The sequence below is a fragment of the Colletes gigas genome, unplaced genomic scaffold (assembly GCF_013123115.1).
Source record: "Colletes gigas isolate AHSC1104 unplaced genomic scaffold, ASM1312311v1 Colletes_gigas_Sc00088, whole genome shotgun sequence".
NCBI lineage: Eukaryota > Metazoa > Arthropoda > Insecta > Hymenoptera > Colletidae > Colletes > Colletes gigas.
Genome location: NW_025106716.1, coordinates 20,030 through 33,726, shown reverse-complemented (window position 1 = coordinate 33,726; position 13,697 = coordinate 20,030). Strand labels below are relative to the sequence as shown.

Sequence of the window (13,697 nt, the reverse complement as noted above, 5' to 3'; positions counted from 1 at the left end):
ATTGGATGGCTTCGTGCAGTGTTACCACTTTCACCGTCGTTAACTTACGTTTGAAAGAACTAGGATAATTGAAACACGCACGAGCACATTCAGCACGGAGCTGTGCACTTGTGTAACCGCTATTAAAAATCAAATCATGACTTCGTGCCGCTCGCGATCCTGTAGCCGTTTCTGTTCGATCCTAGTGTTCGCGATTTTGCGAAACGCGTGACGTGCCTTGACAGTACCGATGCGGATAATAGTATTATTACTGATCATTCAGTGCAGACGACAATGTCTGGAAGTAGCGATTCTGAAGAATTTTTTGATGCGGAGGATGATACTTTCCACCGCAATTCACGGTAATTTTACTAGTCCTTGATTGTCGTGTGATTCTATTCGAAATCTTAAATAATATTTTATTTACTTTGTATAGGTATTATAAATCACTTCTCTGTAGCTTCTATAACTATTTGAACACGGACACTTATTGAATAATAGCTATTATAAAAATTTGATTCACGATTTTCATTTTGTTCCACTCGTAGTTCGCTTGAATTTCTTCTACACTCGGAAGTTTGTTTCAGATCACTTCTTTGTGTCTATCTTTTTTTACGCACTTTTATTTTTGTGTATTATGTTCCTGACTAATTATTTTTGGTTAGGTTCGGAATTGAGCACTTACGTGCAATCGTTTATATGATTATATGCAGTTATTTCAGGGCCGGCATTTGCAAATTTTCTAAGATTGTAATTGTTGGCACTGTAATTTCAGAATATTGAGAAAAAGATTTTTAGTCTTGTTATTACATATTTAAAAATTTACTGAATCGTATAACGAATTATTTTTTAAATATGATTATATTTTATTTTATTTTATTTTTTATGAGTTTATACTTCTACTCTTTAATCTTTTTTATATCAAATTTTGTTTGTTAGTACAAAATTCAATTTTGAGAGTTTGATCATTTGTTAAAGTACTACAAAAATTATTTTATATTTTGGTTTAAAAACATTATGCTTTTTTTTATGAAATGAGTATTTGATTTTTATAGGAAAAATAAACAGCATGATTCTACCAGCAATGAGATACAAATTAAGGACACATCAGACACTTCCAAAAAAGCAGATGATGATGTTTTTGTGAAACCTGCTGAACCTAAACCAATTGCAGAACCAAAGGAACATGTAACCATAGAATGTATACCTAGTAAAGATAAACTTGTAAGTATTTATTGATATTGGCATATTGTACTTTTAATGTTATTTTATATTTTTAATAAAAAATACACATTTATTTAGGAGGAAGATGGAAAAGAATCAAGCAGTGATAAGATCGTGGGTAGGAGGAGATTTCGTGAACTTCGACAGCGTATGCAAACAGAGGATGATGATATCCCAATTAACAGTTCCCCTCCAGATAGCCAAACATCATCTATCGAGGGTGTTTATCCTACTCCATCAAAAACAACTCATCCATTTAGGATCATAGAACATGATACTCTTAGTCTACAAAGTATGACATCTTTAGGACGAGTGGGTCGAATTTTAGCTGGAACTGGAGACAATGCTTCTGTTGTACTTGTAACAAATGTAACTCAATGTCCCCCTTCTGCCATCCTTACCCGCGACAGTCAAATGTCCTCGATTGCTAGTATACCAAGCAAAGATGAGGACACGATATCTGGTAAGGTGTCCCAGTCCTCCAGCATCCTTACGTTATCAGAGGATATCCTACAGGAATCCTCTGTTAACAGTAGGTCCAGCTATACTTCTCATTCACAAAATGATAAGACTGTTATACTTCAAGAGCCTGATGTCATTGCTAGTACAAAGAACAATGGAAAATCAAGCGAAGACATTACTATGGTTGGAATACCTGTTGCACCACCAAGACGTAAAAAAAAGACAAAAGCTCAGACACCTACTGACCTTGCTGTATGATATATTTTAATATAATTAATTTACATCATAAAAGAAATTCTAAGATCGCCAGAAATTGATAACGCAAAATAAAAATGGTTCTGTAATTTTAGCCGTCTACAACGGAGTCGGCGTTACCTGCTTCGCCGTTACCGAGTCCTGCAAGCACTATTGAATCGATTACTAGAGAATTTGAGCATTCTCTTGATATTCGATCTGCTACAAAAGGACAATATGTTGTTAAACCACAAGTCCGTATCATAATATATTTATATATATGTAGCTTAATTTTTAATATCACTACAATTCCTATTATTTATTTTTAGGATGAAGATAAATCGAAAGCGGAAGGACCATCAGTTGAAGAATTGGAAAGAATAGAAAGAGCAAAAACTGAATTAATGAGTTTGAAATCAAGCAATAAATCAAGTAGTCCAGTGGGATCCATGTCTAGTAATAGCATTGGCCGTTATTCTTTAGGCCCTCATAAATTTTCGGGTTTAAGTCCTTCAGGTTCAAAAGAAAGACGAAAATCTGCTGGTGATCAAGATATGATCAAACAGTTAAACATGTTTGTCAGAACGAGAACAGACTCTGGAAAACGTTTAACAGATATGGTATAACATTGATTTAAAAAGTTAGATACAGTAATGCCTTGGATATTGGCCGACGTTCGAGACTGGCCAAAGTTGAAGGAAGGTAGATCTTCCAGGAAATTCCGTGTATCTTTTTTTTCAGAAACACGGAACATCGATATCTCGCAGATTTAAAAACATAAACATGCTTGGCCGTCGAGGATGCGGCCATGCGAGGATGTGGCCACCAGCCTTCTCAGGCTGATGACCCCATCCCCGCATCCCATCCCAGCGGCTGCCCCTATCCGCCACCTGGGGACGCGCCACGTAGGGGTTCACCTCCCCTGCCACCTGGACAACCAAACGGGTGCGTGGAAGAATTGATGGGGCTAACACAACCGGCCAAGATCCAAGGCATCACTGTATAGTGCATTTCAGTGTTTATAGGTTATTAATGGCGATATTGTCCATCTTGTTTTAGGAGATTTTAGAGCAAGTAACTGTATTAAATTTAGATACTGGAGAAAGAGTGCCATTAAGTATAGCGGAAGATAAATTACCACAGTGTATTAATCCTTTGTCGCTTCACATAATGAGACTCACGTCAGAATATATAAGTAATTCTAGTCTGGAGAAAGAAAAAGAAAGTGACGAGGAAAGCGTGGACAGTAAAATGTCCAATATACCACCAGACGAAGATGTAACTGTTGGTAGAGTTCGAAAGAAAACTCAAAAGTTAAAACGATTCTTAGGATCTACCGTAAAAAAGACAATGGACAAAGCAAAATCTATCGCGCAAGAAGTGTCTCATGCAGGGCATAAAGAAGATGTTATGGAAATACCAGATGAAGTTTATCCTGGCGAACAGAAATGCATTAAATTAAAAGCGTCCAATAGTCATAAAGGACCATACGAGTTTAGTTGGTTACAACATGTTCAAGACTTACGCGGCGAACATGTGGGTCCTGTTTGGTGTATGAAATTTTCTGCTTGTGGACGGTTACTTGCTACAGCAGGGCAAGATCGAGTTTTGAGAATTTGGGTTCTACGCGATGCTTTTTCTTACTTTCAAGATATGCGAACGAAATACAATGCCGAGAAAGTTAGTCCAACCCCTTCGCAAGAATCTCTGGTCTTGCAACAACCCATGGAAGATCCTGATGTTGTGGCTAGTGCCTTCAGTGAAATAGAAGGGACGAAATGCCCTTTCATGCCAAAGCCATTTTGCATTTACGCAGGCCATACCTCGGACTTACTTGATGTTTCATGGTCTAAAAATTATTTTGTTTTATCATCGTCAATGGATAAAACCGTGCGACTTTGGCATATATCACGAAAGGAGTGCTTGTGTTGTTTCCAGCACATTGATTTTGTTACAGCAATAGTATTTCATCCCCGCGATGATCGATACTTTCTCTCAGGGTCTTTAGACGGTAAACTCCGTCTCTGGAATATTCCAGACAAGAAAGTAGCCGTGTGGAACGAAGTCGATGGACAAACTAAATTAATTACCGCCGCAAACTTCTGTCAGAATGGAAAATTCGCGGTTGTGGGCTCGTATGATGGTCGATGTATATTTTACAATACGGATCAGTTGAAGTATCATACACAAATACACGTTCGATCTACAAGAGGGAAAAATTCAACAGGAAGAAAAATAAGTGGTATCGAACCTATGCCAGGCGAAGATAAAATCTTGGTTACGTCGAACGATAGTCGTATTCGCTTGTATGATTTGCGAGATTTAAATTTATCGTGCAAATACAAAGGTTACGTTAATGTTAGTAGCCAAATTAAAGCGAGTTTTAGCCCTGACGGACAGTATATAGTTAGTGGTTCGGAAAATCAGTGCATTTATATTTGGAAAACTCATCACGATTACTCGAAATTCTCGAGTGTACGTAGAGATCGAAATGACTTTTGGGAAGGTATAAAAGCTCATAACGCTGTAGTAACATGCGCAGTATTTGCACCAAATCCAGATAGTATTATTAAACAGATCGAAGAAAGAGAGCAGTGGCGGGAAAATAAGGAAGATGTAAAAAATCTAGGTAGTTCAACCGTAGATGTTCCTCCAGTTGATCCAGTGGTTGAACAGCGCACTAAAGGCTGCGGCGGACACGTTCTTGTAAGCGCTGATTTCAATGGGTGCATAAAGGTTTTTCTAAATAAAACAAGACCTAAGCATAGTTCCCTACCAGCATCTGCTCTCGCATAACACAATACTGCATTCATTTGTGCACTATTGCTAATAATTAGAAAAGAATAAGAACACCAATATATTATATGCATATATTTGTTTTACCTCAGTGAACGATGTAGGGACTCACTGTAAGCTGTTTTTCATGGTAAACGTGATTGTACTAAAAATTTTCGATGACAAAATATTTTGAGATGCATGCTAAAAGGATTATTTCACAATAAGAAAGCTTCTAACATATAGTTAGTAATACCAAAACACTCATAAGTTTGATGTTCGGATAATGTTTCGGTTTTCTTATCATAACGAGTAGCAAATTGTTTTTTATTTTTTCTAAATTAAATAGTTTTTGCATATTACTCTAATTATAATTTTTACTAAAGCTTTAAGTAAGCTATACGAAACACATAGATTTATAACATATTGTATTTTTAACATTTCTTTTTTAATTCGACATTATATTTTTATTGATCTTGTATTATATGTTTTTTTCGGTGCTGGTCCACTGCGATCATATACATTTATAGAAACTTTGCCAAAATTATGTTGCTAAATATATATATTATATACACACATATATGTATATATATATATACATCTCTATGTATATATATATATCTACAGTTAACGTGGTATTGTTCATTTCAATTAATTTATAGAAGGAAAGAGCACCTTGATGAAAAACAAAGTATAAACAAGCAAGCAAGCGTTGGTAAAATATAACAACAATTGAATGAATCGTATGGATAAACCGAAAAACTTATAAATATATCTTGGTGATCCATCGTTAGACAAATGTTGAATAGTATCTACAAAGTTTAATGAAAATCAAACTGGATTTTCGAATCCTAATGGTTTCTAAAAATATGCTCTAGAACTTTACCGTGATAAGATAGCGTAATACATCGAAGACAATATGAAAAACAAAGAGGTGGTTCGAAGTTAAAATGCATCATCGTTAAGTTTTTCTACGGACGCAGTTTATATTTTAGAGACTACTTCATGTTCAATATGAAAGTTATAGTTCGACATACCATATGGATCAATGATTTGACGTTACGCTATATATAAACCAGATATAAATTTAACCAATTAATGTAAGTGCAAGGTTTGTCTTGCATTGACACATTACGTATCGTAGAAGTTATATGCTCACAACACTCGCTATGTTCAGTGTTCGGCACGATGTTCTAACCGCGTGTCGTTTAGATCTGATTTAAAAGGTGTTGCGCGGAATACCGATTTCGCAACGTGTCAATTATAGCGGCAAAGAGTACCGTGTAATACAACAAACGACGGCTTAACGCTGCTCGAAACTCTGCATTTCGCGATTCTCGATCTATTTAATAAGTCATGTTGTAAAAGATGATGCGCTATTCAGTCGCGGTTTGAAGTGCGATTGCCGTAGATGCAAGGCCTCTGCGTCGTTCAATCGTAGCGTCGCAGAGTTGAAGGAATAATTGAATGATCAAATTACAATGTACGGTGTATTTTATTTGTATCGTAAACTTAATGTAAATACGCAGGAAAGAAATGTAGGTATTTTGTGTAAATGCAAATTGTAAATATATTATTCGAGCGATAGCATTAATCGCTTATTAACGGCAGTCATTTCGACAGCGGCGTGCACAAAATTATCGTTTGTGATCTCGTAGTAATCAGTAATCATGTAATATATTAATGTATCAATAGTGTATTCATGTATGGAAATGTGTCTGTTTTTTAAGTTGCCGTCACACAGCAATATACATCAAGTTTACATTAACCAGCAGGAAACTTTCTTTATGTATTGAATTCTCACGGTACAGTAATGAACACGAGTAATTAGAACAGGACGATTCTCGAAATAAAGTTAGTTGTAGACGTGGAAAAAATCATTATGAACTTTCAATAATTTCACTATATGATTTTATTATCTCGAATTAAACTATAGGAGAAAAATAAATTTTTACGTATTCGGTAATAAAACAATCTACCTACGTTTTATGGCAAGTTTAAAACTGAAATAGAGTAACAGAGAATCGCTGATTATTGCAATAACGTGGTACCAGAAAGGCGTATTAAATAGTTTAGTAAAACCGTGTACGTGTTCACTCGTCCATATTATCAGGAAGAAATGAAAGTAAAGTTGTTTAACCTTTAATTAATACCTTAATTCTCTAGTTGGCCACTACAAGGGAACGGCGTACGTAGATATTGTACACACAATTTAGAAATACCCTGCCCTCCTCTTGCGGATCATAGGACAAGTTGGACCTACCCATAGCCGACGTTGCAGGCTGTAATGCGACCATAAACGTCATTACCAGCAGGGGTCACGAGAAGGAGGAGCTACCAGCTTCCGCTCAATCCCAGCAGGGATTAGGACAGTGCTAACATTTATGCTCACTTTGAAACTTGTCATAAAACATATTTATATTATTCTTTCGTTATCGAATACATGGAAGTTTGTTGTCTCTTATTATACTTGTATATGAAATAATAAATACTACGATAAAAATCAAATGTTTGTAACGATTTTTTTCTCGTCTACAACTAGTTTTATTTCGAGAGTCGCTTCGTGCCAATACTTATGTTCCCCAACATAGATATTTTCCTTTCTAGCTGCATATTCAATTTCTGATACGCAGAAAAAGAAGACGTCAGCTAGTTACAGTGAACATTATTTTTTTTTTCCAATTCACGTCAGTCTGGTTTAATACAAACATAGTGGGCATGTAAAAATATATACAGGGTGTTCAGCCATCCTTGGGAAAAATTTTAATGGGAGATTCTAGAGACCTAAATCAGACGAAAACAAGAATACCAAATTGTTGATGGTGGCTTCGTTAAGAAGTTATTAACTTTTAAAGATACGCCCGTAATTTCGGGGGTATGTCTATTCACCAAAAATGATTATAATTGACCCCTGCAACCGAAAATAATTTTTCCAGCGCGATTTGAAATCCTTCAATTTTATCGAAAAATTTCAGCACCTATCTGAATTCTTTTCTCGAAAGTGGGTAGGAATTCGGGGGTCTGTCTATTCACCAAAAATGATTATAATTGACCCCTGCAACCGAAAATAATTTTTCCAGAACGATTTGAAATCTTTTAATTTTATCGAAAAATTTCAGCACCTATCTGAATTCTTTTCTTGAAAGTGGGTAAGATTTCGGGGGTCTGTCTATTCACCAAAAATGATTATAATTGACCCCTGCAACCGAAAATAATTTTTCCAGAACGATTTGAAATTTTTTTTTTTCGTCGAAATTTCAGCACCTATCCGAATTTTTTTCTCGAAAGTGGGTAGGATTTGGGGGGTATGTCTATTCGCCAAAAATGATTGTAATTGACCTCCGCGACCAAAAATAATTTTTTCAGAATGATTTGAAATTTTTTAATAACTTTGTAACGAAGCCTCAGTCAAGAAATTGATATTCTTGATTTTCGTCTTATTTTGGCCTCTAGAGTCTCCCATTAAACTTTTTCCCAGGGGTGGCTGAACACCCTGTATAAAGCAAATTACCAAAACATGAATATAAGTAGTACATCAACCTTAAAGTTGAATATTTTTTCGGATACTGTTGATTTTATAATAACAATATAAATTGAAATGTGCGTATTTCGAAAATGAGACGATGGAGCATGAAGGTGTTAATTCAATGTTGCTTATATTGCGAAGAAAACATGCGACTCGTCATATCCACGGAGGAGAAACCGAACAATGATCGTCGCTAATAAGATTCCATCCATTGTTGCACACAGAGGCATGAGTACCGGCTGGTTACACACCTATAGGTCAGCAATGTGTGTGCGGTCAGTCGGTCGGTCGGTCGGTTGGTCGGTTGGTCGGTTGATTGTCGGCTGATTCACCCATTTACCACATTCATACCTCTGAGCACGTGTATATGCGTGCATTGTCTACAGTAATTAGGATGAAAGTGCACTATACGACGAAGTTAGAGTGGTAAAGTTAACCATGTAACTCGATCTTCAACTTTAATAGCAATCCGAGTACGTCGTAATAAAGATTGAACAAACATAATAACTTTTAAAAATGAATTCGGAATAGCTGGTTAAAATCGTTTTAAACGAAAATCCATTGAGAGTTATGGCGAAAGCTAACCCAGAAACAACTCAAGATTCTGCAGCAGATTTAGGGGCTGCCGCCATGACAGTTTCTTGATATCTGGTTAGAATATAGAAAATGATGTTGTGACCAAAAACGATTTTGATCCATGAAACGTATAATTAATTACTTGTTTATAATCTGGGTCAAACAATAAGAACATTATCGTATTGTCAACGAATAGAAATTGATCCGAAACGAACTCGAATTGATTAACAGACACGGACCCGTCCTTTTTCACGACAACGTTCGGCCGAATATTCATTGAACCTTTCTCCAACGGACGATCACCTTTTTCGCCATTCGGAGCACTTTGTATGGGGCAAAACATTCTTGAATCGCGGAGCAGTAATTTAAGCGTACGAACGCTGTATAAAATTTAAAAATACCAATTTTTATAAACACGGAGTACAACGTTTAATATCCTGCTGGGAGAAAGCTATTGATGCTAATGCGCATCGCGTCTCTGCTTTGTATTATATACAGCTTTATCTCTGTTGCTTGAATGCATCAATCTTTGCCTAGTAAAAATAAAAATATGTTCTACAAGGATGCGATTAATCAAAAAGCGATTCGATTAGAATATTTTAAGGGGGGATTCCCATTAGGAAGATTAAAAAAAAATTCATATTTTTTTACTGGATTTCCGAATGCAACTTATGGGGTTTCTATTCGAAAGGCCACATCATAATAATAACAAAAGTCATGACTTCGTTAGATCTTTCTGAAACTTGGTAATTATAGATTTTCGAGATCGTTGATACCGAATCTAAAGTAAAAGATTTCAAATTCAAGATGGCGACTTCAATATGGGATACAAAGTGACCTGAAAAGGAATTTTAAGACAAAAAACGCAGAAATATACAACTAAAAATAATGAATCATTACTTATACATTCGTTCGGATGAAACTATCTTTAACATTTGTTAATAAATAAACTATGAAGATATTCTGTACTCATTGTTAAAACGAATATGAAACATCGGTGTATTCGATATTTTACGAAGTAACAGTATACAAGTAGTTTGTATTTGCGTAACCATCAAGTAGGTACTAAAACTAACTATACCTAGATCATTTATTTGAAGAATTTATTTTTCGAGGTCTCGAGGGGTTACTATTAAATAGTAAGCGGAATTTGTAAATACGAGAGTGTAAAAAATGATTTCCAGAGCATCGTGGATATCACGGATCATCGTTCACCTGCAGACTGGGTGGCAGGTACACAGACGCCGGGGACGCGTGTTAACGACGCGACGGCGTCGTATGTCTGACAAGTCGCGTGCACACAAGCGGCGGCAACAGGGACAACGAGAAGGACAAGAACGTCGAATAGGAGTGCGACCGCGACCACGTCCACGAGTCGTGGTCGTGGTCGTCAGGAGTGTGGCCCGAACGACAAGAGATATCCTCCGGCCCGCGAGGGACCTATATAACTGTACCATGTGTCTGGGTCAGGGGGCGGGCCGCCACGTTTATAGTATACTCTCTATATCGGACAGGTGTACCCCATTCCGACTCCACGAGTTCTCGCGTGCACCATCGAGCCGCAGCCACGCCGCAACGCGTCTTTCTAGCTGCCGCGACAGATATCGCGGCGCATCGCGGTTAAGAGACACGGGTATCAGTCGCGCGGCCAGTCTCCGAACGACGCATAACGTGCTATACGGGAAGAAGCACGGTGCCAGCCGTCGACAAGTGGCATTCAAACGTCGTACGTGGTCCTATCTCCGCGGCTGTTCGTCGATTTCGTCCTCGTTTTCGCGACTGAAATCGGCCGAGATCAACCGTCTGTGCTTTAGAGAGCCTCCTACCGCGCGGGTACGCGGAGATTTCTTGGCACATGGTGCTTCGATCAGTGCGGTGCGTTGCTCGAGTCCTCTTTCTCCTCGTCGTATGCCTTTGACACGGGACACGGGAGAGAGATCAGCCTGCTCGCCTCTATCCTAGACGTCCTAGTTGGAGAAACGTAAGACAATTTTTCACCTGATTCTATTTAGTTACGCGCGTTACCGAGTCGACCAATTATCCGGCGTAGCCGATACTCCGGTACTCGATCGCCGGACCGTTAATTACACCGGGATAAACGATCGCGTACTCGCCGGACGCATTTATCATACGACGCCGCGGATTAACGAGTAATTATCTCGCGTGCTAGGTGGTAATCCAATTATCGTCGCGCCATTGATTAAGCTATTATTTGCAGCAGAACTGTCGTCGTTTGTCCCTCTAATGCGTTGGTAATGACAGGAGCTGCAGCCTCGTACGGAGAAATTATATGACGCGCCGCTGGGATGTGCAACGCGTTATAGCCGACCACGTGGTGACCGCTTTCATTCTATCGAATGCACATTGCCGCAACAGTTGGCGGCTGCTCGTCGGTCGGGGCTAATCTCGCGGACCCAGCTCGGGAATCAACGATGCACGCGTATACATGTACGCCTTACGACTCGATTTGTGTCCATTTTCTCGACGATGTACGAGAAACATCCTATTCTTCTCGCCGGAACGCGGTCGGGCAACTCCGTCCCTATGCACGTATCTCTACGCTCCAAAATCGAATTGTTTTTCGAATCGGACGTTAATTTGCCTCGTAAATTAAACAAATCGATTAATTCTACGGGTACGATACGATATTTGGGTATTTTTTTTTAAACAGATTTTGTCGCTATCGTTGACAATTTTTAATGAAACCAAGTCAAGAAAAAATGAATGTTCTGAATTCTATAGCGTCCGTTCGATATCATTGAAAATCCATATAGGCAGAACCACACGATCGTTAATTATTGATATAGTTCTCTTATTCGACGTCATCGAATGATTAATCACGCTTGACTACGTAATTTCTCGCGTCGTTATTCAATGGACGTAGCCGAAGGGCAACAAGGGGGAATGATTGTGTTAGAGTAACTAAATCGTGATTGACGGTGGTCGTAAAATCCCAACGCGTAGAAAATAAGGAGAGTCGATCGACAGTCAGCACTAACGGTAGACGATATTCATTGAGCACCATTGACTGTATCTTGCACGATCGATCGGCAATACCAACACCTTTACATCGAAAATGCATCGAGTTGTCATCAAGTTGTCAGTTTGTTTCGTTACGCTCGATAACCGTGCGCTTGCTGGGTTACACACGATAAAGTAATGCAGATTATCTACGTATCGTATATTCCTCGAGCATGCCAATCGGTTCATCGCTAACAAACGTATCTCTCTATAAGGATAAATTTCGTGTTAACCGAACATCGAGTTTATTAGCGGGTTTGTAGGTAACGATTCACGATCGATAAAGCGCCCCAACGAGCGATAAAGATCCTTTATTTCGGAGTTCGATTAACAGATTAAGTACCCTATTTAGCGGACATTCGGAAAAATACATTTTTACCGTTACTCGAATTCATTCGAATGTCCTGTGATTTTTAACGTGCTTTTGAGTATTATAATTAGAATTTGATTGTTCTTATGGGTAGTTACAATCAGGTCAATCAAGGGTATCGACACTTTTACTAAAGAATTTGAATTATTTGCTGTGACCAGACACTGTTGTAGCGTAATTGTCATCAACGTGATTCTGCTTAAATATCGTTTACAAGATTATTATAACAATACTAAATGACACTGTAGTTTTAATAGGACATTTATTATTCGTAAACATTTCCGACAAGATGCTTCTGATCGTCTATAAAACAAATTTATTGTTTTATACTATTTATTTTGATACCGTATCGTTCTCTGCGGAAGAAAATTGTTTAAAGGCGGTTCGTATGTAGAACGCACGGCATAAATGGGTTAAGGAGCGTAACGCTTCGACCAATCAATTCCGTACCACTTATCTCGATCAGCTATTATCGATTTCTAACTTCAAATTGTATCGCGTTCCTGTCTGCTTAAAAGTCACTCAACCGCTGGTTCGTAAGTGTCACCGTCCGAAAGAAAGGGGAACGTGAAGACTCTTCGGCTCCTTTCTATATGGGTCACTATTAGGTACGCACTCATTATGCGAATGCCTGACTTCGAAATTACCACACCGGCAGAACCGTTATATGTATTTGGCACCACGCCACATCTTCGGCGTGCCCGATTCATGGTTAGCATGGAACAACGGACGTGTAAACAGCCGGCAGTGATTTTTATTCAAGCACGGCCTCGCGGTGAAAGAAAGAACAGGTGTCGCGGTCTATCGTGGCACGAATCGCTAAGCGGAATAATAACTAATGTATGCCAGTAATAAACAAGCTCTGTGCCTTTGACGCGCTAATGGAATTCGTTATAGATCACCGGTGGATCGTAATTGCCTGCCTTCCACTCGATACTCGCCCATAACGAACAACAAATTCCTTTGCTATCGGTCAGGATTTCATATCGCGTAAACAGCATTATTATAGCAACGGATTTTACGAGTAAAAAGATGGATTTATCTTTCTAACTGCTTAAAACATTTACGCGAGATAGATAGTAATGGTATCATTATTGTCGCATTAATCGCAGTTTCGACGTAACGTTTCGATCCGCGATCGTAAAAATTTCTTGAGCGCCGTCACGCGAATGGAAATAGCGTGGAAATACACTCGATCCAACCCAAAAGCGTACAGAGATCAATAAAGGATTTGAAATGGGTTGTTCGTGGTCTTTTAGAAATTCCCAGCGCGCTGCCACCGAAATGGCAGACAAACAGCCACTCAGCTCCCAAATCGGTGATTTGTCGCACGTATCGTCTATTGTCCGAGCTGGAATCGAACGAGAACCCATTGGCGGGGACGGTTTTAGCTTCGGATCCGTGTAAGTGGATTCGGTACGAACGTTGAAGCCCGATAGATGGAAACCTACTTGCCTACATTCGCGCTGTGTCTCACGTGCACCTTGAACCTACTGAATAATTCCGACGAACACAACCACCTCGCGCATC

At 38.6% G+C, this 13,697-nt stretch overlaps 1 protein-coding gene across 2 annotated transcripts; it reads left to right on the top strand.

The window, feature by feature from the left end:
- Positions 1 to 122: 122 nt before the first annotated feature.
- Positions 123 to 5,076, top strand: LOC122403988 (WD repeat-containing protein 44). Of its 2 annotated transcripts, XM_043407838.1 has the most exons (7): positions 123 to 341; positions 1,035 to 1,203; positions 1,282 to 1,666; positions 1,790 to 1,917; positions 2,016 to 2,153; positions 2,229 to 2,519; positions 2,959 to 5,076. In XM_043407838.1, exons 1-7 carry the CDS (start codon positions 274 to 276, stop codon positions 4,693 to 4,695), a joined length of 2,916 nt encoding a protein of 971 aa, XP_043263773.1. In that variant the 5' UTR covers positions 123 to 273; the 3' UTR covers positions 4,696 to 5,076. The 2 variants fall into 2 exon arrangements, with proteins under 2 accessions (XP_043263773.1, XP_043263772.1); XM_043407837.1 differs by having other exon boundaries at positions 1,282 to 1,917.
- Positions 5,077 to 13,697: the final 8,621 nt, after the last annotated feature.

Bases quoted from the DNA above. Each gene is read 5' to 3' on its own strand.
- LOC122403988 (XM_043407837.1), top strand. From the start codon at position 274: ATGTCTGGAAGTAGCGATTCTGAAGAATTTTTTGATGCGGAGGATGAT. The intron at 342-1,034 runs GTAATTTTACTA...TGATTTTTATAG, and splicing joins ACTTTCCACCGCAATTCACG to GAAAAATAAACAGCATGATT. The intron at 1,918-2,015 runs GTATGATATATT...CTGTAATTTTAG, and splicing joins AGACACCTACTGACCTTGCT to CCGTCTACAACGGAGTCGGC.